At 30.6% G+C, this 27,543-nt stretch overlaps 1 protein-coding gene across 3 annotated transcripts in view; it reads left to right on the top strand.

Annotated features, from left to right (window-relative positions):
- LOC142330513 (uncharacterized) overlaps positions 1-25,394 on the top strand; it is a 36,228-nt gene extending 10,834 nt beyond the window's left edge. The window contains exons 3-7 of one of the 3 annotated variants that reach the window (XM_075375835.1): positions 1,900-2,131; positions 8,953-9,547; positions 16,583-16,678; positions 20,605-21,282; positions 24,412-25,394. In XM_075375835.1, the coding sequence (XP_075231950.1) occupies positions 1,900-2,131; positions 8,953-9,547; positions 16,583-16,678; positions 20,605-21,282; positions 24,412-25,348 (2,538 nt within the window). In that variant the 3' untranslated portion in view covers positions 25,349-25,394. Of the gene's footprint in view, positions 1-1,899; positions 2,138-8,952; positions 9,548-16,582; positions 16,679-20,604; positions 21,283-24,411 lie in introns of all 3 variants that reach the window. The other 2 variants (XM_075375834.1, XM_075375833.1) reach the window with 2 other exon arrangements.
- The last annotated feature ends 2,149 nt before the right edge of the window (positions 25,395-27,543 follow it).

Raw genomic sequence — 27,543 nt, 5'->3', positions numbered from 1 at the left:
ACTGCTTTTTATTTTATCCTTCCAGGAGCAATAGATTTTTAATTATGATTTTTTCCATAAACCTTTACAATCACAAAAATATGTGTGCGTGCCGTAACAAAAATGGCCACCACAGGTAAAATGGATAAAAGTAACAAATAAAAAAAAAAATAGTTTTAAGGTCCTGAAACATATAGGAAACAAGTGGATAAGTTTCAGTTTTTTTTTTAATTGGTCAGGCAACCAGCTTATGGTTTTTTGGGACCCTTTAAATTAATTGACCCTAAATCTAACATCCCCTTTGATAAAGATGAAAATAAGAAAACTAAAATCTTCAAAAAACATTTCTGCATTTTAGGTCTGGGGTCTAATAAAAAAAAGCTGACATGTCTTTATATCTATATTTTCAAAAAAAATTTGAAATATTTAAATTGACTGGAGATAGAGCAAAAGAACAAAAAACATATATTTTAATTTTAAGAGGTGGGTTGTTAAACTACCGAATTCAGAAAACTTTGAATTGCTCGGGTCCAGTTAGTTCCAGTCAAATTTTTTGGCATCGCCATAGTCATACAGATCAGCTGATTATAACACAGTTTTTGTTGCAAAATTTGTTCCACGCCCGATGACGGACGACCAAAAACCCTATCGCGTCCAGGCGTACCAAGAATTGCTTGAACGTTCAGAAGAAGATGAAAAGTTCTTGTCAAGGATCATAACCGGTCATGAATCTTGGTTTTACGGTTATGACATCGAAACAAAGTTTCAATCATCCCAGTGGGTGGGTGAAACATCTCTCAGACCAAAAAAAGCTCGCCAAGTTTGTTTTAATGTGAAGGTGTGATGTTGACAGTTTTTTTTATGCTCAGTTTGTAGTCCATTGCGAGTACCTCTCCCAAGGCTCCACAGTGAACCAGACTTACTACATTGAAGTTCCCAAACATCTGCTATCCGGCGGAAAAGGCCAGAAATGTGGAAGAGTGGTGACTGGCTTTTTCATCACAACAACACTCCAGTCCATTCAGCCCTCAGAACTAGTGAGTTTTTGGCTGAACATTCGATCACTGTTCTTCCCCACCCACCCTACTCAGCTGACCTCGCTCCTTGTGACTTCTTGTTCCCCAAACTCAAAAGACCTTTGAAAGGAAGAAGATTTGAGACGATTCCTGAGATCGAGGAAAATGCGACGAAGGAACTGAAGAACATCACAGAAGAAGCATTCCAGGACTGTTTCCAAAAGTTGGAATCCAATTGAATTTAAATCCATACAGTATAATAACATTGGCTAGCCAAGACATCTAGTATATTTTGCCCTATTTATTTGCTTATTTTAATTTTATCAATTCTGACATCGTATTTTATATATATAGGTTTTAATTTCCATAATTTAATTTTTATAAATTCTTAACAAAGTTTTAAACTGTGATTTTTAAAAACCTTTTATATTCTAATTCTTAATTTTCAATTTTAATTTGATAAAAAAAGAAATTTCATATATTATCAAAAGGTTTTTGAGGACAATATTTGTATATGATATTTTAATTTTAACGGAAATTACAACTGAAGATGTGGGTTGCCACAAAAGCGCTATTGTAAAAGTTATGAAAAATAAGGTAAGTATCATCTTATTTACTTTTTATTTTCTGTACTTAGGTGGATCAAGTTTGATTATATATGCAATATATGTTAGTATAGAGGGATGTCGGTCTAGAAAAGATTGATATTAGAAAAATTGTGTGTGTGTGTGTGTGTGTGTGTGTGTATATATATATATATATATATATATATATATATATATATGTATAATAATTATTAATAAAAAAAATAAGTTACTCCATTTCTAATCGGCTTATCCTTCTTTTGCTGATTTGTGTTATGTTGATTTTTAGTATTTCATATTAGGTTTTACTATTGTTGTAGGTGCCAAGTGGTTCAAATGGTGCAGATTGTTTTCTGGAAAATACTGATCGTATAAATAATACGGTTTTAATTGTAGATGATGAGGATGATAATGATAAAGCTGATGTAAATGTGAGAGATCCTTTTGATATAAGTATTACAGAAATATTACCTCATGAAGTTGATGATGACTGTAAAATAACTGAAGTTAGTGTTGAAAATATCATTGAAAATAATGCTGAACTGCAGAAAGGTGATGGTAATTTTTCAAAATATATTATATTTCATTTTTTGTTGTGTTTTCCTCCTTCAGAATTGCTCGATTATAGGGTAGATTTTGACATAAGATAAATTGTTTTCGATACCTATATGTCAGACAGTGCTTGTAAAACGTTTTGTTTGCTTTATCTTAATTAAAAAATAAAAATGGAGAAGAAAAGTGGATTACAGTCATCTGTTCATCATAAAACTGAATTTACATGCTTTGGTTAATCCGTTCGAATTGTCCCAAAAAACAAGCTGGTTGGTTGGTTGAACAATTCAAAGAAAAATTGAAGCACCTTCTTGTTTCTCTATTTTTCAGGACCTTAGAACTATTTCTTTTAAAATTTTTTATTTAAGCAGTTTACCTGTAGCAGCCATTTTTGTTACGGTGTGCACACCTATTTTTGTGATTGTAAGGATTTATGGAAAAGATCATAACTAAAAAACTACTTGTCCTAGAAGGATAAAACAAAATGCAATTTATTTATATTTTCTCAAGGTAAAAGGTTGGTCCAATGGTTCACATACCTAACTCTTCATTTTATTAGAAAATTATTAATAAAGTTGAACATGAAAAATGGTGAAATTTCACTTTCGGTAATTTTTTTAAGAGACAGTGATGGCTACACAGTTTGAATTATTTTTTTATGAGTAGGTATATGTTATTAGTTTTACCATAAATAATATTAATGATGATATGCTTACCCCTAAATTTTTATGAATTTTTGAAAACTAATTTTAAAAAAAATCTGAATATGGCTTCAAATAACTGATGGGGCTGGTGATGAAAATCTCAAATTTCCACAACTTGTAGTGTTTTTGTAGATGTTTATGGCAAATAAAAAAGTTTCTTGGGTATTGTACTAATAAAAAAGTTACAACTTCTCAAAAATCATGAAAAACCTGTTAAAAGTGATAACCACTTTGACTGGTTATCAAGTCAAGTGCTCCAAGGGGGTTTCTTGTCTTTGCACTTTATATTTTTATATTTAACTCCTATGTTGTTGAAGTTAACATTTTCAATATTTTTAAAATTATTTTTTTTTAAATTATTAATGATGGTCGTAATTTAATGATAATTTAACTAATACCAGTAACATAATACAATTTTGATTCAAAAATGCTTGTAAAACTTACCCAAACTGAGATTTCAATGAGTAGCCTACATCTTTTTTCAAGAATTCATTTTTATTTTTATATTGGTTTATTTTTGTAAATATTATCAAAGAAAAAATAAATTGTAGCAAAATTTTAATTTTTCTTCAATGAAATAGCCTGTTTTTATAGCAATAAAAGTTTATTATTATTTAGTGTGGTTAACCAACAGCTGTGATATCTCTTCTGACAATTCTCCTGAAATTGTGTGAGAATGACTCGTCACTGTAGTTGGTTCAAGTGACGTCAATTTTATCAGCACTTTGTATATTGGTACCAATGTCTCTTTGTCTTGTTGAGACCTTTGGAATGATGTACATCATCCAGCTGGGTGGAAAAAATGAACCTGCCCATCGTCATTTTCAAGGTTAATATCTACCACTTCTCCTACCCACCGCTGATCGTGATACACAGGCAATAGAGTCTTTTTTCCTTAAGTGAAAGTGGTACAATACTTGACACAGGATGGCCTTCATAGTTCTTGGAGTCTGAAGTAAAGTAACATCTTACTATGCCTTCTGACAGAGGAACATATTTGTGTTAGCTTCTAGTACCAACAACTCTAGCAGCAGTCAAAAAGGTTTTTAGAGTTCCTCAAATCTTAGCTATCTCATCTGATTTAATCAAAAAATACTTGAAGTTTTTCAACTTGTGATTACAAAATGAATACATTTCATCAACGTTTAGTATCTGATTTTTTAATGGCCTTTGCAGGCTTGTCTTTGCACCTCTTGTTTTGTTGTCCCTCCCACATCATCACAGGTGTTTTTCTCATGGGATGATCCAAAGAAGTGCCATTCAGCTTCAAGGTCAAATTTTTTTTGTAACTTCAAAAAATAAGCGAAATTCTTTTTATTTTTATACTGACTTGAAACGCCATCAGTAAAATAGATGAGTTTTTTTAATGATCTGATGTATTTTCCTGATATGGTATGTTAAACGTTTTGAAAGCTATACAATGTTGCTGTATCGTGCTTCAAGTAATCACTTAAAATACAGACACTTTTGTATTGTAATACATTATTTCCCTTAAAATAAAACACAAAAGGGTGAACTATGGCTTGGCTGTTGACCCAATGGAAGCTTTGTATCTCATTTTGAACAAAAAATGAAAAATTTTCTGCAAAGTTTCCCAACATCAAACATTCTTCTTCACCTAATTCTGATTGCTTCTTTATGAAAAACTTAGCTTTAGATTTTGATACAAAATGGTGAGTTTTCAGCTTTTCCACCAATGATTCAAAACTCATCTTTGGTGTGAACAGTAATCATCAGCCCTATCAGCTGTTACTACTCTTCAGAAAAGTTGACCATGTCAAACACTGTCTGCTTACCTGGACATTTGGTGCACACATTCATCATACAGCTGTAGTTATCCTTGTCACAAACAAAGATGTCTACTAAATCCTTATATTCAACATTAAGTTTGGGACCATCAATCATGAGTTTGATGTTCTGTTGGTGGTGGCAGACACAAACTGTATGAGTCCTGGATGCACCAGCCAAGATACACCATTCTAGACGGAGTTTTCAGAACTTTGATCTTACAGTTTTTTCCACAGGGTTTTCACTTTTAAAGGAGACATACAATTGATTTAAGTTTATCAGAACAAGGCGCTTTGCTTTTGGTAACATAATCCGTTTTACCAGGTCACTGCCTGCTAATATTGTCATCTTCATAAAATAACACAACTTTTTTAATTGTGTCATTATTAATTCCTGATTTATATTTCTTTCTAACTTCCGTAGAATGTCTTGCTCATTAAATAATTCTGTAGTAAGTCTAACCAAATCCTCAGACACACTGAACTAAAGCTATAGTGATATTATTTTAGATCTGGTCCAAGATTGGGGAAGTAAACTGATGATTTTACCTTCTTTAGAAGCAAGAACACTTTTTTCATTTAGTTTTAAAATAAGATCATCATATTCATGCGAAGAAGATTGAGCTGGATATTCATTTTCAGAAACTTTTGAGTCAAAGCACAATTCAAGATTCTTTTTTAATTTTATAGATACCTTATTTATTTTTAATTTTAATGCGGATGGCCTTTGTGCCTTGCTTAATTATTTCAATTTTGATGGAGTTGATACAACCAAAATGCTACAAGCAGCATCCAATTGTTTAATATTGTGGTGTGGGATAATGTATTATTCTTGCTCTTCGCATTCATATAGTTCTTCATTCTGCTGAGAAAAAAATACTTTTGAAATGGTTAACAGAAAGAAACTTTCAGGAACAAAATTAAAATTGGGAAAAATGTGTTCTTTAAGAGCTTGCTATAATGTTATTTGTCCTAAGTTTTTCTTAACTGTTTTTTGTGAGTTCTCAAAGGGCCACAACCTAACTGCCCATAAGGTGACTGAATTTTGACAAAACTTTTTTCCATGATAATTACAAACATTAGTGACATACAAATTAACTCGTAAAAATGTAAGTTGTTGGTTTTCATCACTAAATTCACAAATTTTAATGAGTTCTTTTGTTACTGTACCATACACTGTTTTAGGACACTCTTCATTCACATAAATTCCTACACAACATTTTCCTTCCATTGTTTTATGTGAAATTACTTGAATATAATGTAAAAATTTTTCTGATTTTAAAATTTTCAAATATAATATTATTAAGTAAAACTTATTTATTTAATAAACACTTCCAAACATAGGATGAAATTTGAGACACTCAGTAAAGATGTGAACAGGTCACTGTTTACTAATGTCAGACTGACCAGTCTGCAAAACTAAATGATGCAACCAAGCATAAATGAGCATGTTGCAACATGAATTTTTCTGATTACCGGAAATGGATTTACCCGCTTGGTATAATGGTTTGTTGGTTCTCATGCAGTCATTTTTTTGCTCTGTGAAATTACTCATGATTCTCCAGAAACGCTGGAGACCCAAGAGACTCTCCGAGCTCCTACACACTGTAATTGGCGTATAACAATTAATAATTGGGAGTAGTTGGAATTAATGACGGCTAGAATGAGTAAAGTTTATTAATTCTCATTAACTAATAATCAAATGTAAATTAATATTAAATTGTTGTTGTGAAAATGAAATTGGTAAAATGTGCTGTTTCCAGTTTTTTAATGTCAGAAGAATTTATAAAACATTTATATTATATTTCGAAATTGAAATTCTGAATTGGCTTTTTTTGTGTAATTTTATAAATCTTAAATGGCATTTATATACCTATTAAAACTTGTTCATAATGATCTTAATTAATATAACATTTTTTGGGTCAAGATTTACGTCTCGGATAAAACAATTCATTTCTTGTGTATAATGAATAAAAATTTACCAATAAATTAATAAAAGGCAATATAGAAATATATACAGTTAATGGTACTGTTAGTAATGACTAGTATAACTGAATGATTATTATATAGGGATGGATTATTAATATTTGGGTGCTGATTTGGAATATTAGCAAAACTTTTTGTATATATATATATATATATATATATATATATATATATTCAGAAATACTTTATTTCTGAATATATATATATATATTCAGAAATACTTTATTTCTTTGTGTTACAGCTACTCAAATATTTTGCTCTGCCCCGATTAAAATTGAAAGTTCAAAACGAGGCCTATATTAAAATGCTTTGGACCAAATGGATGAGGAAACTTTATCGGGTTTATATATTTTTTACCTGAAAAATTGAATAAATCAGGTACCAGAACAGTGTGCATACTTAGTTTCTGAAGAAAATAGTTTAAAATCTAGAAAATGGAATTTGAAAAATGTAGTTTTACGTATCCCTATGTAGGTTGTATTAAGTAAACTGTAAATGAAGTGTTGGTTGGTTTGAATTAATATTTATTATTTGATACACTTAATGATACTATAAAAGTAAGATTAAATGTACAAGATTGATGACTCGGCCGCATTGTATGGATGCGTGTTGTGTACTAACTGTTAAACTACTAATGTCAATATCACACCAGAGAGCAGCAGTACTGCCTCAACACCATAAATTAACTTTGTTAAATTGCCAATAAAGATATAAACAGTTCTAGCAAAATTTGTAGAAACTTCAATTCTGAGAAAATTGATTGAAATATAGTCAATAGAAAATAAATTCATTTCAGAAGAATGACCAAAATTCATTTCAAACCAAAATTTAGCAGAAAAATGTTTGATGTGTTTAAAATAGTAATGCTCTCCCGCCAAATTTTTTTTTCTCTTCTAAATGTGTAGTTTCTAAAAATTTAGTTGACCTAGATATGTATTTTTCTGAATATCCAGCACTGCTTTTGTTGTAGTAATAGTATTTTATAATGTAATCCTTTAATAAATTAATTGTGAAATAGAATTTTATAAAATTACATGCATTCTACATTAGTTCACGGGTTACTCAAGCTCTAAGGGTCAGTATTACTATTAACGCAGAGTTTAATATTACTTCTAGAACTTTTTCTCTCCGATTCATTGTTCGGATATTTTTAACCTAAATTTACAAAAAGTATGACAAAATATGAATGTTTCAAAGCATATTTTTGTTTCAGATTATAAAGAAAGTGATGAACTTTCAGTTATAGGTCATGTAGATATTCAGAATATAAAAACATCTACTCAGAGTTTTCTTTTTATGCACTTAATAGTTATGTGTGATGTACAAAAGATATAAAAAATTATCTACCTTTTCTATTTTCATTCTTACTACACATCTGAAAATTGTTAGAAAAATCAAAAAATCTACTTTTTTGAAGATGCAGAATAAACATTAAAATTATATACTCATTAAAATATTTTTATTACATTTTTTCAGATGTATTTTTCAGTATAGAACTTCAAACTTTGGTCAGTGTATTTTCTGAACAGAATACTAGTCTAAAAAAGAGGGCAATTTTGAAATGAACTTCTGTTGTTTGGTTTGTAAAACAATAAAGTAATAATATTTTGTTATATTAATTATTTACTTATCTATATTTCTTCATTGAGACGCCATCCATATTCATGCACTTATTGTCCTGCAGTATCAACTTTCGTAGACCTTTGTCAAACAGTTCAAATTGTTTTAAAAAACTGGTTAGGTAGCATAGCACAATTTTTTTTGTGAAGAAATTTTGGCCATTTGCTTCAAGATTGGGCTGAGTAGGTGTTTGTAAAAAACATTCCATTTGAACTGCTTCAAGTAAGGCCTTTGTGTAGTCTGTGGAGTAAGGCTGTTTATTGCCTTGTGAAATAATTTTCATGAAATCATATGCTGTTTTAGTTTGACCTCGATTGATTGAATAAAGAGTTGTCAGTTGTGCGTTTATTTTTTTAAATTCATTTAAAAATTTAGAAATTCTGTGAATGTTTATCATGAACTTTTTGAATAGATTTATCCATCATGCAAACACACTTGTTTCATTGGTATTGTTTATTGGCACTGAATAGAAAAAAATAGGAGATGGGAATGTAATCAAATTATAAATCATTTGTGACCATTGAATTTTTAGTGGTGCTATGTTGCTATTGGAACAAGTATTTCGATTTGTTGTTTAGAATTCAGATATTCAATTTTTGAATAGCCATGTTATTTTATGAGCAAAAATTCTTTATTTAAAATAAATATTTAAGTTACGATCTTTAGAGTTACAGAACTTTGACTTTAGTGGAGTATGTGTGTTTAAATTAGAATTTCCTTTTAGGTAAAGGCACATTCATATCAAATTGTGATGAATTTAACAAGGGAACTTTGGATGTTAAAGATGTGGAAACAAATTTGGAAGATTGTTTGATTGATGATAATGTGATTGTTACAAGTGATGATTTAAGTAATAAATCTCAATGCGATACTGAAAGTGATGAACGTAATAGTTTTAGTGTTTCTAAAATTAGTGCTGTATTAGAAAAAGTAGTCACTGGTGATGTACCAAGTCAATCAAATTCGGTTATCGATGAATGCAGTCCTGATAGAGGTACTAGTGTTTTAAAAATATCAGAAAATGTAATTAATGAGAAGGAGAAATTTTTAGGCAGCAGTGTACTTCTTGATAACAGATTAGATGCTAGTAGTACTATCGACAGAAGTAGTGTTTGTTATATCGAAGATCAAAATGAAAAGGCTGATAGTGATGATGAAGTGTCTTGTACACAAGAAGAGTTTGAAGATGATCCAGAAAATTCTAATGAGAATAGTTGTTTCAGTGATAATGGTGATAGTTTGCTAAATGTAGTTAACAAATCAGACGTTGCTTATGTTGATAATACAGCTGTAACTTCCAATATTGATCTGAATATGAAGTAAGTTTTTTATGTATACATTTTTTTAATATTTAATAGTTTTTCTTTGTTTTTAATTCTATTTCCTAAAATAAAATTTTGAACAAAATTCGCTAAAATTGGAAACTGGCAAAATTTCTGCATGTTAATTTTTTTTTTTTTATATTTAGGATATCTCTAATGTAGACTGCTGGAAAATTCCTCTCGTTAAGGTTAGTGAACGTGTGATATTTTTGGCCATGCTAGTAGTGTACACACTGCATTGTTGTTTGTAAGTTGTTGTGTTATAGTATCTTACATGTTAGTTATTACATTATAAAAGGAATCAATGTTGCCACTAACTGTGGAATATGTGGAGTCAAATGTTTTTTAAACCATCAAAAAGTTAAGCTGGCTGAAATTCATAGGCAGTTGGTTGCTGTGTACGGTAATAATGTAATGAATGAAAGAAACATCTGAAAATGGTGTGAAAAGTTTAGAAATAACAGAATTAATGTTCATAATGAAGAATGTTCGGGGAGGCCCTTGATATCACAGAGGACTTGTTGAAATGCGTCGACGATGAAATCAGAAAAGATTGTTGCTTTTCAATTTCCTAACTGGCACTTCTTTTTCCTGAATTTTAAGACCTGTTATAGGTTGCATTGTTCATGACCATTTAGGATTCAGAAAGGTTTGTGCATGTTGGGTGCCACACATCTTATTGGAACATCACAAAAAATTCAAATGGGATCTGCTTTGGAATTTTTGATGTGCTACACTGAAAAAGGTGATGAGTTCCTTAATTCAGTTGTTATCGGTGATGAAACATGGATTTCATATTACATGCCAGAGAGAAAATGACAGTCAAATGAATGGCGTCATCCTCAATCAGAGCAACTAGACCAATAAAGGTCACGCCACAGACACCCATTTGGATGAAAGTTGATGGCCACAGTTTTTGGGATTGGTTTTGCCACATGGAATGATTATAAATGCAGAAGTTACGGTGCAGCATTCAAAATTGGCGACATGAGCGGGCTGACTGACGTCATCCTGCTTCACAATAATGCACATCCACATGTTGTGGATTCGACATGTGATTTATTGAAAACATTTGGATAGGAAATTTATGATCACCCACCATATAGTCTGAACTTAGTTCCTTCTGATTACTATTTGTTTGGTAAATTGATAGAAATTTTGAGTGGTAAGCAATTCACGGTTGATGATGAACTTAAAAAAATTCTGTTAATCAGTGGTTAAATTGACTGGTGGCAGAAGAATACGATAAGGGTATATGGAAGCTGATGTATCACTATGATAAATGTGGTAATTCACGTGATGATTATGTAGAGAAATAGTATAAGGTATGTAGTTTAAGAGGGATAAAAATATTTATAAAGTTTTTAAAATAAATTTTTTTATAATGAAATGGTCTTTAGAGATAACCTCTCTTAAATTAATATAAAATAGTAATTACACCGATTAGGTGGAAAACAGTTTTCAAAACATCTACTTTTAGGGCTAATAATGAGTTAAAAATAAGATGTATAGATGTATTCGCATATTCTGTATATATATATATATATATATATATATATATATATATATATATATATTACTAGTATATATATATATATATATATATATACTAGTAATACTGTCAGATGTTCATGGTTACTTGCTTTTCTCATTGCAGTTAGGGGATGCTTGGCTAGAAGCTTTGTTCCCTGAACCCCTTTTTTTTGTCTTCAGTCATTGATAGGTTTGATGCAGCACTCCAAGATTCCCTATCTAGTGCTAGTCATTTCATTTTGGTATACCCTCTACATCCTATATTCCTAACAATTTATTTTACGTATTCCAAACGTTTCCTGCCTGTACAATTTTTTCCTTTTACCTGTCCCTCCAATATTAAAGCGACTATTTCAGGATGCCTTAATATGTGACCTATAAGTCTGTCTCTTCTTTTAACTATATTTTTCCAACTGCTTCTTTCTTCATCAAATCAAATTGAAAAGATGTGCAGCACCTCTTCATTTGTCACTTTATCTGATTTTTAACATTCTCCTATAGCACCACATTTCAAAAGCTTCTAGTCTTTTCTTCTAGGTACTCCGATTGTCCAAGTTTCACTTCCATATAAAGCTATGCTCCAAACATGTACTTTCAAAAATGTTTTCCTGAAGATTAAATTAATTTTTGATGTAAATAAATTATATTTCTGACTGAAGGCTTGTTTCGCCTGACCTATTTGGCATTCTATGTCACTCCTGCTTCATCCGTTTTTAGTAATTCTACTTTCCAAATAACAAACTTCTATCTCCATAATCTTTTCTCTTCCTATTTTTACATTCAGTGGTCCATCTTCATTATTTCTACTACATTTCATTACTTTTGTTGTTCTTGTTTATTTTTATGCGGTAGTTCTTACATAGCACTTCATCCACGCTGTTCATTATTTCTTCTAAATCTTTTTTACTCTTACCTAGAATTACTATATCATCAGCAAATCGTAGCATCTTTATCTTTTCACCTTGTACTGTTACTCCTGATCTAAATTGTTCTTTAACTTCATTAATTGCTAGTTCTATGTAAAGATTAAAACGGGGATAGGGAACATCCTTGTCGTACTCCTTTTTTATTATGGCTTCTTTCTTACGATCTACAATTCTTGCTGTTGCTCTTTGGTTCTTGTAAATGTTAGCAATTGTTCTTCTATATCTGTATTTGAACCCTAATTTTTGTAAAATGCTGAAAATTTTATTCCTGTCTTATCTAATGCCTTTTGTAGGTCTATAAATGCAATTATATTGGTTTGTTTTTCTTTAATCTTCCTTATACTATTAATCTGAGCGCTAAAATTGCTTCCTTTGTCCCTTTACATTTCCTGAAACCAAATTGGTCTTTTCCTAACACTTTTGTATAGAATTCTAGTTAAGATTTTTGATTCATGAATAGTTATACTAATTGTTCTGTATTCTTCACATTTATCTGCTCCTGCTTTCTGAGTCGACAGAACTCCTTTTTTGTAAATATTATACACCAGTTTGTATAATCTTTTTATCGCTTCCTCAACTGCACTGCGCAGTAATTCTGCAGGTATTAGTTTATTCCAGCGGTCTTTCTACCATTCAAATCTTTTAAAGCTGTCTTAAATTCTGATCTCAGTATTGTTTCTTCCCTTTCATCCTCTTTGACTTCCTCTATAACACCATTTTTTAATTCATTTCCTCCGTATAACTCTTCATTGTATTCCACCCACCTATCGACCTTTTCTTTCATATTACAAATCATTGTACCAGCTTTTTAAATCATTGTACCAGATTTTAAACACATTATTATTTTTTAACACATTATTGTGGTACATAAATTGTACCACAAAATTTTCCTTAACTTTTCTGTATGCTCTGTCTATTTTACCAATGTTCATTTCTCTTTCCACTTCTGAACACTTTTCTTTAATTCAGACTCTTTCGATAGTTTGCACTTCCTGTTTATAGTATTTCTTAATTATCGATAGTTTCATTTACTTTCTTCATCATTAGTATTCTTATATTTTTTACATTCTTCCATCGGCTGCAATATATCCTCTGACATCCAAGGTTTTCTACCAGTTCCCTTTGTTCTGCCTAAGTTCGTTTCTGTTGATTTAAGAATTTTGTTTTTAACATTCTTCCATTCTTTTTTTACATTTTCTACCTTATCTTTTTTATTCAGACCTCTTACGATGTCCTCCTCAAAAATCTTCTTTACTTCCTCTTGCTCAAGCTTCTCTAAATTCCACCGATTCATCTAACACCTTTTCTTCAGGCTTTTAAACCCCAATCTACATTTCATTATCACTAAATTATAGTCGCTTCAATGTCTGAACCAGGGTAAGCTTTGCAGTCAACAAGTTGATTTCTAAATTTTTGCTTAACCATGATATAATCTATCTGATATCTTGCAGTATCACCTGGCTTTTTTCATGTATATATTCTTCTGTATTGATTCTTAAACTGGGTGTTGGCAATTACTAAATCATACTTCGTGCAAAACTCTATAAATCGGTCCCCTCTTTCATTCCTTTTGCCCAACCCGTATTTACCCAGAATATTTTCTTCCTTGCATTTATTTCCAATGCTTGCATTCCAGTCTCCAACTATTATTAAATTTTCATCCCGTTTTATGTGTTAATTGCTTTGTCAATTTTTTTGTATGCACACTCTACCTTATCATCATCATGGGCACTTCTAGACATATAGATGTTAACAATCGTTGTTGGCTTAGGTTTTGATTTAATCCTTATTACAATGATTCTGTCGCTATGCATTTGCATTTTGAAATACTCTACTTTCTTCCCTATCTTCTTGTTCATTACGAAACCTACTCATGCCTCCCCTGTATTTGAGGCTGTGTTAATTTTTCTAAAATCATCTGACCAAAAGTTGTTTTTCTCTTCTCACCGAACCTCGCCAATTCTTACTACACCTACATTTCATCTATCCATTTCCCTCTTTAAATTTTCTAACCTACCAAGTTTTTTTAGAGTTCTAACATTCCATGCTTTGACTCATAGAATGTTATTTTTTAATTTTCTGTTGACTCCTTCCTTAGTAGTCCTCAACTGGAGATTTGAATGGGGGACCAGTTTACCTCCGGAATATTTAACAAGGAAGGCATCTCCATCTTTGTATTATGAAAATGCAGAGAGTTACATTTTCTTGGAAAAAAAGCAGCTGTAGTTTTCCATTGCTTTCAGCTGCACAGTACTCAGAAGATTGAGTGATGTTGAAATGGCTGTTTAAGCCCTGACCTACGCCCTTAACAACTATTGAAAGAGCTGTTCCCCTCTTTCAGGAATCATTCCTTAGTGTGGCTGTCAACAGATACCTCTCCGATATGGTTGCACCTTTGGTCCAGTTACTCTGTATCACTGAGCATTCAAGCCCCCTCACCATCGGCACAGTCTCATGATTCATAGAGGGAGCGAACCCCTTGTGTTCATTAAACTCCTGTATGTGGGAGTAATAATGATAAATAAATATTAAACCTGTTCTATTTTTAAAATCTATTGGTGTATTGTAATTTCTCCAGAGCAACAATTTTGTCAGTACAGGACCTGAAACTTTTCCTGATCTGAGAATTATGCTGGTTCAAAATAGCCCCTCCACCTTAAAAGTAGTTGATGTAACCGGTTACTTTCCTGTTTTCTATATGGGTGAAAATATATTGGTTATTGTGAGCCTGAACGTCCTCGACCTTAATCTTTTTCAAATTGAAGTATGTTGAAAAATATGTTATATAATTAATAAAAATTCAAGTTTCAAAAGTCGGAAGAATGAAATTACCTCATTATTCTTCCTCAGAATCTGTAATGGCAGTAGCGTTGTTCTCAGCTGTTTTTGGCAAATCCATCATATAGTCAGGATACAGTGAAGCAAGACTGTACCATAAATGATGTACTCGAGTTTTGTAGTCCCTGTACTTTCTTTTAAAGAAGAACTCTGCGAGATGCCTGTGCAAGTGGTGCTTACAATTTCCTACTGAGGAACGTTTGAATGCACTTCTCGCCACATACACTCGATTGTCTGTGTATGAACTCCCATGTCCAGGTGTATGAAATTATATTTGTGGTTCATCGCTAAATGTTGGTAGCCCTCGTGTTGCAAACAATTATACGTGTTCCAGCAATCGCTAAAAATTATTGTACTGGGAAGAATATACTTTTGTATGATAGGCAATGGTAGCATGTGTGATACCTGGTGTAGCTAATTCTACAAGGTATTATATTGTTAAAAGTAAAAATTGTTAAAATTGATTTGGGAAAAAAGATCTGATACAGTAATTTGGATTTACAAGATGTACAAAAAAAGAATGTTGGTTATATGGGACCACTACTGAAATCCAATTGTTTGCGTATATAAAAATAAAATAACCTATACGTGTAACTTGTATGTAATTTTTATTGTTAACATTAATCAGATGAGGTTAGCAAGCAAAGTGAGAGTAGGTTATGCTTGATTAGATTATGTTATGTTGATTCCGTGTTAATGACATATCACACACCATATCAATATAACCTAACTCAACATAACCTATGCTCGCTTCGCTCACTAACTTCATGTAATTAACGTTAAATGCACAAATTATATATATATTTTACCAATTTAGGTGGCCAGCAGATAGTGTTTTAATGATTTTTAATAATGAGCGCTTTATCAGCTATAAAGCCTACCCAGATAAAGACTACTTTCTGATGACTACTATATGTTTTTTTTTGTACTAGTTAGATTGTCCATCATATTCCAATATAAGATTTAAGTTTACGTTCAGGCTCAAAATTACCAATATATTTATCCCAGTTCTTAGTGTTATCTGATAAACATCACTAGGAGGTGACTTCATTTCTTATTATTTTTTTTTATTTTATACTTTTTAGTCAAGTAACTGGATGCAGGTATAGCTAGTTGTGCTGCGCATACAGTTACAGTGGCAGTGGCTGTGTTGTTTGAGACACCATCCCATATACTGTTTTGACCCCTTAAAAAATTGAAATTCAAACAAACTCAAAAATGCTTTCTAGGTATTTATATGAAGAGAATTTGCAAACTCACATCAAGTGAATACCTCATTTATTATAGTCAGAAATAGGAAAAATTGCAATCATAGTTCAAAATTTTTTTTAACTTTTTTCACCTCTTTCAAGAATGAATTTTGAAAAATGTAGAAATTGGTTTTTAGATATTCACATCTAGATTTCATACACCAAAAATAAGTTGATGTCTTCATTTGTTATAAATAAATTAAAAAATAAGTAAATTTCATTGTTATTTAACTTTAACCCAGTTTTTACTTCCATTTTAAAGTGAATCTCAAAAATCCTTTCTTAGTGTGCACTTACATTATAAGAACTTGTACACAAATTTTCATCAGTATATCTTCAGTAGTTTTTGCTAGTGATTAAGAATCACTCATAACATGTTGTTTTATATATATATATATATATATATATATATATATATATATATATATATATATAAAAATTATAGAATGAAAACAATTGTATTATTATATATTTTATTGTTCCAGCGATAATGATGAGAATCCACTAAATGTAATTAACAAGTTAGAGGTTGTTGATAGTAATAATAAAGATGTAACTTCCAATATCGATCTGTATTTGAGGTAAGTTTTCTTACACATTCATTTGTTTTTTGTTTAGATTTTGATATTTTAGTCTGTTCCTAATTCTGTTCCCTAAAATAAAAGCTCACTATCTTTGCTTAAGATAGTATTTCTTTTTTATAAATTAACTAGCACACCCATCGTGGCTTCACCCGCGCTGTATGGTTACTTGCTTTTCCTGTTGTGGTCAACTTTTTATTAATCTGTTTTTTAGTCAAGTAACTGGTGCAGCATTACACATACAGTAAGTGGTAGTGGCTGTGTTGACTGAGCTGCTATGCCATAAACAGCGCACCCCTTAAAAGATCAAAATTCCAAAAACCCAAAAATGTTTTTTAGATATTTATTTGAAGAGTATTTAACTCGCACACACAGATTGAGATTAACATACTTAAAAAATCTTAAGTTTATCTCTTCATTTATTACTGGGAAATTAAAAAAAAAATTAAATTTCATTGTTAAACCATTTTAACCCCTTAAACTTTAAATTTCAAGAAATCCTTTCTTAGTATGCACTTACACTGTAAGAAAGACTTATACAAATTTTCATCAGTTTTATCTTCAATGTTTTTGCTGGGTTTTGATGAAACAGGCCCCAGAACTATAACTCAAGTAGGTTTTAAGGTATCAAATAGAAAATAAAAACTTCTGTTAAAAAACAAATTTTGGAATCGAAAAACAAATTTTTTTCAGATTTGTAATAGTTTTATTAAATGATAAATTAATGCGGAAGATTTAGTAACAAAACTTGTAGAGAATTTAATTCTGAGAAAATTAATGTTAATACAGCCAATAAAAAGTAAATAAAACTTTTAAAAATGTTTTTTTTTTTATTGAAGTAAAACGGATGAAAAATGGAAAAATCATATTATTCAAATACTTAAAATCATATTAAATCATATTATTTTATACTTAATAAAGATTATTTTTAATGTAGTAACAAAATAAAAAAATAAAATATATGATATGATAAATGGTAACAGAATAACAAACCTCAGTTATAGCAATTGTTTGAAATTTCCTCCTTCACATTGTATATAGTACTCTGCCCGATGTAAAATATACGAATGAAATTTAACAGCATTTCATATTTTAATGAGTAAGAGTAATTCTTCTTTAGTATTAAGCTTATCAGCATTGCCTAGAAACCAATGACAGAAGTTTAACTGCTGGGGTAATCTCTTGGCTGCAAATTTGTAACCTTCTGTAGGTGAAAAGTATGAAGATTTGTTTTCCATAGGATGCGCTACAGACCAGTGCATTTTGTTTTGTTGCAAACCAGTGCTACATGCAATTAGCCTTGCACTAGTGCATGGGCTATGCTGAATCACACGATTTTCATCATTAACAAGATGAGTTACTTAGCGTTCAACAGAAAATGAACATGTTGGAAATAAAGAAGAACATGAGTGAAAATAAAGAAGAGATTTCGTACATTTTGAAATTTTATTACAAGAAAAAGGAAGAATGTTACTTGGGCTATTAAAAAAAGGTGCTGTTTAGGAACATATTGTGGCATCGGTACATGTGACGTAAGATTCATGACTGTTCAAGTTGAAAATTTTGATATCAATGATGCACCTTGCTCTGGTCGGCCTATGACTGAAAAAGTCAATGAAATCATGGGTAAACTTGAACAAGATTGGCACATTAACAATCATAATATCAGTAACAAAGAATTAACCACAAAACAGTTTTAAACATGAAGAAGGCTGAGTACCCCAAAAAGTGATGTTTGAATGTCACATGATTTAACAATGAAAGATTTAACGGATTGAATTTCCAACTGCGAATTGTTGGTGAAATGGAATGAAACTGAAACGTTTTTAAATGACCTGCAAATTGTTGGTAAAATTGAATCGCTTTTGAAGTGGCTCATATGAGAGATGAGAAATTTATTACATACAAAAGTGTACAGAAAAGACTGAAGCAAGGTGAAGCTCCTGGAAACAGTGGTAAAGTTAGGATTTATGCCAAGAAAAGTGATGTGTGTGTGGTAGGACTGGGAACGGGAAAAGAATTGTAAACTATGAGCTGCTGCTACTGGAAAAGAATTGTTCCCTATGAGCTGCTGCTACTGCCCAGTCAAATGATTGGTACAAACATCTCTTAATCAACAATTAGAAAGATTACAACAAGCAATCGAGATAAAGTGACCAGAATTGATCAATAGAAAAGATATCATCTTCAGTCAGGATAACACCAGACACTACACATCTTTGGTGACCTATTGAAGATTGAGAGAGGTTAACAGAGAGGTTTTGATCTATCCACTACACAGTTCTGACTTTGCATCATCAGATTACCATTTGTTTGAGTCTTCAGAATTCTTAATGGTATAAAGTTGGCTTCAAAAGAGGCCTGTAATAATCACTGATCACAGTTTTTCATTCAGAAAATGCAGAAGTTTTACAGTACACAGGTATAGGATTTTAACTTCAGGGTTAATCCATTTGAAGTGACCCAAGGGTGGTTGCTTGACCAGTGTCAAGCAATGTCATGTGAAAAAAAAAAATTAAACTTATCCACTTGTTTCCTACATGTCTCAGAACCTTAAAACTATTTTTTTTTAATTTTCTATTCAAGCAGTGATATATTCTATTTTTGTGATTCTAAGGGTTTACGAAAAAAATCATAACTAAAGAAATATTGGTCCTGAAAGGATGAAACAAAAGGCAATTTCACAGTTTTTCATGTTCAACTTTATTGTTAATTTTCTGATAAAATGAAGACAGTTAGGCATATAAACCACTGGATCAATATTTTACCTTTGGAAAATGTGATTAAATTGCCTTTTATTTCATCCTTCCAGGACCAATAGTTTTTAGTTATGATTTTTTTCTGTAAACCCTTACTATCACAAAATAGGTGTGCGTATCGCAACAAAATGGCCGGCTGAGGTTAAATAAAAAATTTAAAAAAAAATAGTTTTAAGGTCCTGAAACATGTAGGAAACAAATGGGTAAGTTTCAATCTTTTTTGAATTCGTCAAGCAACCAGCTTATGTTTTTTTTTTTTTGGGATACATCAAATGGATTGACCCTTTACCTCAAAATTACAAAAGGTGGTAGATCTATATGGCTCATATTTGGTTTAATAAACCCAATTTAAATATAGAAAAATCTGTTTTACTTTTGCATTAAAATACAAAGAAAAATTATTTCCTCCGCATAATAATGATAAAAAGCTTGTTTCTTTAATAAAAAAACTGTTTTCTTATAAGTTATGATAAAAATTAAATCTTCTATATTAAAACTTTTTCTTTTCTTCGTTATTTTTGAGAGTTTTGACTTTGAAGAAGATAATTATGTTAGAATTACGTTTAACATAATTGGAATTATGGGAAATAATTCCCGTAATGTTGGGAATTATGGGAAGTGTGGTATCCCATTTTTAATATTAAATGTATTCACTGCATTAAATGTTTACATATAGGTGTTATAAATAAAATAAAAAACAACTTTTCCTGCAATTTTTATATAGTTATCAATAAAAATTATATACATTTATCGGAGTTTATATTTCTTGTAGTTCTAAAAATAATTGAAAGATTAAAAAATATACTGGGGTATAATGAAAGTTATCCTCTATAGAGAATTATTCTCCAAAAAAAAAGATGATGATTTGTTTCTGTAGGATTGCCAGTGCTGCTCTCTCCTCCTAGGTACATTTACTAGAGACCCTCCCTGCTCAGTTGGTCAGGTAGCATTCATAAGAAACCATTGCAGCAGACAGAGTGATTGTTTTCTTTAACCCCCAATGCACTTTGTAATGACAAACTTTAAGGAGCAATGTACCAACATTAAATTTTCTTTCCATTTAAAGAAAACTGGTAGAAACAGTTTCAATGCTTCATTTATACTCCATTTCATTGAACTATTTATTGTATTTTTATTAATTTGATTGATTTATTCTTATTTTTACAGAAATGTTGAAAAACTAAATATGAATAATCTAATGAGTGAATCATTCTCAAGATATTTTGATTGCGCTGAAAATATATTAAAAGGAAAGTGTTCAATTATGCCTTATTTTATAAAGTGGCCACGTCCAGGTATTAGTTATCGTATTGGATTTAAATGCTTCATATGCACCAGATATTACTATTCTCGAAAAGCAGTAATAGATCATTTGTATAGTCATCTAAAGTTAATCTGTCAGTTTTGTGGTGTGGTTTTTAGACTTAAAACTAATTTTAAAAACCATTTACTCACAAAGCATTATTCTGAATTGAATAACAAAAAATTGAGGTGTTCTGATTGTGATGAAAAATTTTCTGATATCAATTTATACTTATATCATGCACAAGCTCATTGTGATTATTATTGTGGTCTCTGTCCGTATATAACAAAAAACCCAAACAGTTTTTTAATTCATATAAAAGAAAATCACACTGAAGATAAAAATAACTGTAATGACTGCTCGCTGATCTATTTTGATGGTGAACAATCATTTAAGAAACATATATTGAACATTAAAAAGGAAAAACATGTATGTTCATCCTGCGGAATGATATTTCATTCAGAAATGTTTTTAAAAATACATTATGAGATTTATGGAATGATTCATGGTTCTTCATCTTTATTTACTGAGGAAAATTCAAGGTATGAATTTATTATATTATTTTTTATTTTTATTTTTTTCTAAATTTTGTAATTTTTTCAGTCAAAACAGTTAATATAAGGAATTATTTTTTTGGAGGATTTGCTTTTAATAAAAAATGAGTAGTCTGTTGTGATACTGTAGAAATCACAGCTTATACACAGTGCCAAAAGTGTTACCTATATATAATTTCAGCAAATAGTTCTTTACAATGATTGATTTTTTTACGTAGTCTTGTTTTAAGTTAAATTTATAATAATTAATTTGTATAAAAAGGATTAGAATTTGTTATAAATTCAATAAAATTGTCAAGATTATTTTCTAATGAAAACTGGCCAAAAAGAACTTGACTCCCAGTGTTCAATTACATTCTTGATATAAAGGTAGTATAAATATTGTAATTTCTGTTTTATAAAATTTTGCAATACTACTTTTGTTGAATTGTAATTTAAATTGCGTTATGAAGTGAATTATGATGCAGTGTTGTCAAGAATGACTAGAGTTAAAAAAGATTATGCATAAAACATGACCTAATTGTCTTCAATTATTTGGTTGTGTATTCCAGTCTGTTTTCCTTTGGAATACTTGTATTCTATACTCCTCTGTTACCAAATTATCTAAATTCAGAAGCTCCAGTATGTGGTCTATTGATCTGGTATGCCTTATTAGAAGATTTTACCATGGATTTCTCACCTCTCCTGTTTGTCTTTAAGACTTTTTCTTTTTAAATTTTATTGACTTGTATGATTCTAGACTACTATTCATATCCTTGTCTCATTACATAAAGTACTGCACTGAAATATTATCAAGAATTTTGTTTGATGTAATAGTAAGAAATGTAAAATTCTAACAGATTTTTTTTTTGCATGCATGCTGTCTTTGCTTGTAACTGTTTGCTTTCAGTGTTTGCATTACTTCATCTATCATTCATAATTTTACTGCTTGAGTAATGAAATTCTGTTTACTTCTGGTTTAGTATGTTTTCTGTTGTCTGTCTGTAGATTTAATGCGGTTTTTAACAACATCTATCAACTATTATTTAATATTATCTTAAATGTTGCACTACACAACTGTAAACTTAATTTCAAAAGTTAAGATCATAAATATAGGGAATCTACAAATTTTAAGTCAATATGCTGTTAGCAATTTTGGTATATTAACATAATACATTCTTAAGAAGTTTTTTATATATGTATATTGCATGTAGTAATATTGTGTGTTGTTCAAGCCCATGATCATCAAAGGTCTGATGTATTGTATTGGGTACATAACAGTCATGTACACTTGTTTAAATAATCATTTAATATGATGAAATAATAACTGACATAATATTCCCTAAAAAAATTTACTGTGCCTTTTTCTTATCATTTGTGACTGTAAGCATCATTCAGAATGTAAAAAATCTGATTTGGACATCACATGACTTCGTTGAATGCCTATTAAATTACATATATACATATTTTTAAAATGAAAATTACATACTTAAACTAGAAAAAAAGTTAAAAAGAGGAGATGAAGCCGGATTTGAACCGATGTACAGATCCAAATATTTCATTAATTAAAACTTTATTTGGGATAACTCTGGAACCAATGAAAATAAGTAACACTTATGATATATTATTGAAAAGCTCTCAATGAGGGCTAATTACTGCAGTTAAAAGAAAGTCCAAAATCCAAATTTTTTTTGGATTTTTGGCTTTTTTTGAACACTTTGTACAGTCGATTGCAATCAAAAGGGGAGGTGCACAATTAGATGTTACAACAGTACTAAATCCAAAGTTTCAACATCCTATGGCTAATCGCTTATGAATTATGCGATATACATATGTATGTACATATGTACAGATGTCACACTGAAACTAGTCAGAATGGATATTTTAACTGGAAATCTGTAAATCAAAATTTTTCCCGATCACAATACTTCCTTTACTTTGTACAAGGAAGTAAAAAGAAAGAAGGTTTGTGTATAGTTGTCATACAAGTGAATGTTTTAGTAATACTAATTCCCTGCTGACTTCCTTGTATTAGCTCTGTCTCTGTCTGAGACAATCTGTTTTTTTTTACCGTTTTCATAATCGTTTAAAAAAAGTGAAAAAATAAAAATGTTGCTAAACATAAAATACCAGGTAAGAAGTGAAATAATTAATAAATTATAAGAAAATTTTGCCATAGAAGATTGTGGGTAAATAGGAGGACATGAATTGTGATAATCATCATGAATGAAATAAACAGAAAATGGTACATCATGATCAGTAAAGAATAACAAAAATTATTGTTGATGATTTTCTGTTCTGAATGAAGAACTGAGGAAAAAACTACTATGAAATATTTAAAGATAGACAAGTCACTACTGATTAATCAATTGCACGTCCCATTTCTTCAAATTTCAAAGTTTTGTACATGAAATGATTTGTGAATATTTTGGATGTTATGCAATTTGTATCAAACGATTACCCTTGACAAAGATAATCTCTGAGCATAAAAATGAACAGGTGAAGCCTTGATGTTTTTAGTAAATGATGAATGTCTATTGGTGATGAAAAACAGATGTGTCATAAAACTGCGGGAAGCAATTGTCAGCCGTTCATTCTGTATTCAAAACTGAAAAAATCAGGCAGATATATGGAAAGTGATCTTGAATATTTTCTGGGATCAGATAAAGCTCAGATTTCATGGCAAGTGGAAAAACAGTATATTATGAATATACTTCCATAACTTATTATGGAATTCCCAATGTATCTTATCGCATTGTACAAAATACCAGTGCAGCCAGTTAGCCGACTTAATTCTGCATAATGCAAATTTGCTGCAATAACTCTTGTAATGCTTTAAATATTTTCTTGGGAAACACTTGAGCATCCTGATCTGATTTTACTTTTTCTAAATAAAAATGCTATGCAACAGCTATTCTGGAAGCAACGGTAGGTAAAAAAATGTATTTCTTAATTGCTAATACAATGAGCAAGGATAATAATATTAAAATAAATAAATAAAAAACATTATTTTTTAATTATATTTGTTTGAATTTATTGGTATAGATGTTTACTTAATGAATGATCTTCAAACTGTGCTATTAAGTATGTGAACTTTTGAATTATTTCCGATTAAGATTAATTTTTTTTTTTTTACAGTAGCAAGGATAATCCTTGTAATGAAGTTAAATTGATGAACAATAAAGAAGTCATAAAATATTTTCAAGATATATTAAGTAAGAAAATACCATTAGAAAAGTTACAGCTATCAAAAAAAGAAGTTCTAGGCAAAAATTTGAGTCATGGATTCGAATGTCCATTCAGTTCTTGCAAAAAAGTGGTTGGACGAATAGAAGAAAGAATTTTTAGGCACATTCAAAGTCATCTCTTATTAATTTGTTACAAATGTTATCAACTTTTTAAGGATACTAAACGTTATGTAAACCATGTACAAAAACATGTCAGTTATTCATACTTTAGTTGTCACATATGCAACAACATTAAATTTGATGGTGTAACACAGTATATATCTCATGTTAGAGATCATATTTGTAAGAGAGTGTGTTTGCATTGTTTTGAGATATTTTCTGATAGAAATGAAAGGGAACGACACATGTCTAAGTATCATAAAGATAAAATAAGAGTATCAGATAAAATATGTGATCAGTGTGGTAAAAAGTTAAGAGACAATCGAGCTTTGCAAACCCATATAAATAGCAGCCATGCTATTGTAAAGATCAATTTGAAGAAAGTTTGTCCTATTTGCGGAAAACGTAAGAGTTCTCAATGTTGTTCCTTAGAAAGTGATGTTAAAGAAAAGGAAGAATTTATTTGTGCATATTGTTCTAAGATTTTTCATAACAAACTGTCATTAGAAACTCATATTTTAGCACATATGAATGAAAAACGTTTTGTATGTAAATATTGTATCGATAAAAAATTTAATAGAATAACTTCATTACATAAGCATGTGAAGGATTTTCATACAGAAAGAAAGTGGAAGTGTATGGTTAATGACTGTTCAAAGTCTTTTACATTTAAATCAGCATTAGAAACTCATATGAAGGCAGCTCATAAAATAGGTGTGTTAAGATAAGTCTGTAAAATAGGTGTGTGCTCAATAAAATTTTGTTTTGTTCGTACGTAATTTGTATTATTTATATTACAAAATGTTTATTATTTCCTGTTTAATTGAGTTGTAAAATTTTATGGAACTATTGTAAAATAGAAAATTGTAAAATTTTTTTTTTTGTATTCAGTCATTTGACTGGTTAGACTCTCCAAGATTCCTTATCTAGTGCTAGTCATTGCATTTCAGTATAACCTCTACATCCTACATCCCTAACAATTTGTTTTACATATTCTAAGCGTGGCCTGCCTACACAATTTTTTCCTTCTACCTGTCCTTCCAATATTAAAGCGACTATTCCAGGATGCCTTAGTATGTGGCCTATAAGTCTGTCTCTTCTTTTAATTATATTTTTCCAAATGCTTCTTCATCTATTTGCCGCAATACCTCTTCATTTGTCACTTTATCCACCCATCTGATTTTTAACATTCTCCTATAGCACCACATTTCAAAAGCTTCTAATCTTTTCTTCTCAGATACTCCGATTGTCCAAGTTTCACTTCCATATAAAGCGACACTCCAAACATACACTTTCAAAAATCTTTTCCAGACATTTAAATTAATCTTTGATGTAAACAAATTATATTTCTTACTGAAGGATCGTTTAGCTTGTGCTATTCGGCATTTTATATCGCTCCTGCTTCGTCCATCTTTAGTAATTCTACTTCCCAAATAACAAAATTCTTCTACTTCCATAATCTTTTCTCCTCCTATTTTCACATTCATTGGTCCATCTTTGTTATTTCTAATACATTTCATCACTTTTGTTTTGTATTTGTTTATTTTCATGCGATAGTTCTTGCGTAGGACTTCATCTATGCCGTTCATTGTTTCTTCTAAATCGTTTTTACTCTCGGCTAGAATTACTATATCATCGGCAAATTGTAGCATCTTTATCTTTTCATCTTGTACTGTTACTCCGAATCTAAATTGTTCTTTAACATCATTAACTGCTAGTTCCATGTAAAGATTAAAAAGTAACGGAGATAAGGAACATCCTTGTCGGACTCGCTTTCTTATTATGGCTTCTTTCTTATGTTCTTCAATTGTTACTGTTGCTGTTTGGTTCCTGTACATGTTAGCAATTGTTCTTCTATCTCTGTATTTGAACCCTAATTTTTTTAAAATGCTGAACATTTTATTCCAGTCTACGTTATCGAATGCCTTTTCTAGGTCTATAAACGCCAAGTATGTTGGTTTGTTTTTCTTTAATCTTCCTTCTACTATTAATCTGAGGCCTAAAATTTCTTCCCTTGTCCCTATACTTTTCCTGAAACCAAATTGGTCTTCTCCTAACCCTTCCTCCACTCTCCTCTCAATTCTTCTGTATAGAATTCTAGTTAAGATTTATGATGCATGACTAGTTAAACTAATTGTTCTGTATTCTTCACATTTATCTGCCCCTGGTTTCTTTGGTATCATTACTATAACACTTTTTTTGAAGTCTGACGGAAATTCCCCTTTTTCATAAATATTACACACCAGTTTGTATAATCTATCAATCGCTTCCTCACCAGCACTGCGCAGTAATTCTACAGGTATTCCCTCTATTCCAGGAGCCTTTCTGCCATTTAAATCTTTTAATGCTCTCTTAAATTCAGATCTCAGTATTGTTTCTCCCATTCCATCCTCCTCAACTTCCTCTTCTTCCTCTATAACACCAATTGTAAAACTATCAGACCTGTAGTTGATTATGACAACTGTTAATTTTGTCTTATGATGAAGGTAATGCATTGCCTGAGAAATTATTTTAATAACTAATGATTATGAACCCATAGTCATGAAAAAGCTTAGCAAGTTAAATGCCAAGTTTGCATTTATTGGGCTTGGCAAGAAGGTAATTTCATTTTTCACAAATAGATAGTTTTATGTTTGTTTGAAAAAATTCTGTCAATGTTATAATTTTTATTTTTGCATTTGATAGCTTCTTTAAAAACAAATTTGCGTAATCTTTTTGCAGCTGTTATTTTATGGTTAATTTTAACCATAAATAAAAACAAAAACATTTTTGATATTTTACTTTTTTATATTTGTAAAGACAAGAGTTGCTGAGGCCTACAAAGAAATTGTGAAATTTACTGACTCACATGTCAGCATTGGTTTAAAAAATCCCATTCTGGGGATGAAAAATCCCCACAATGGGGAAAAGACCAACGTAGGTC

Source organism: Lycorma delicatula, chromosome 9 (assembly GCF_047948215.1).
Source record: "Lycorma delicatula isolate Av1 chromosome 9, ASM4794821v1, whole genome shotgun sequence".
Lineage (NCBI taxonomy): Eukaryota > Metazoa > Arthropoda > Insecta > Hemiptera > Fulgoridae > Lycorma > Lycorma delicatula.
This window is presented reverse-complemented; position numbering and strand designations above follow the sequence as displayed.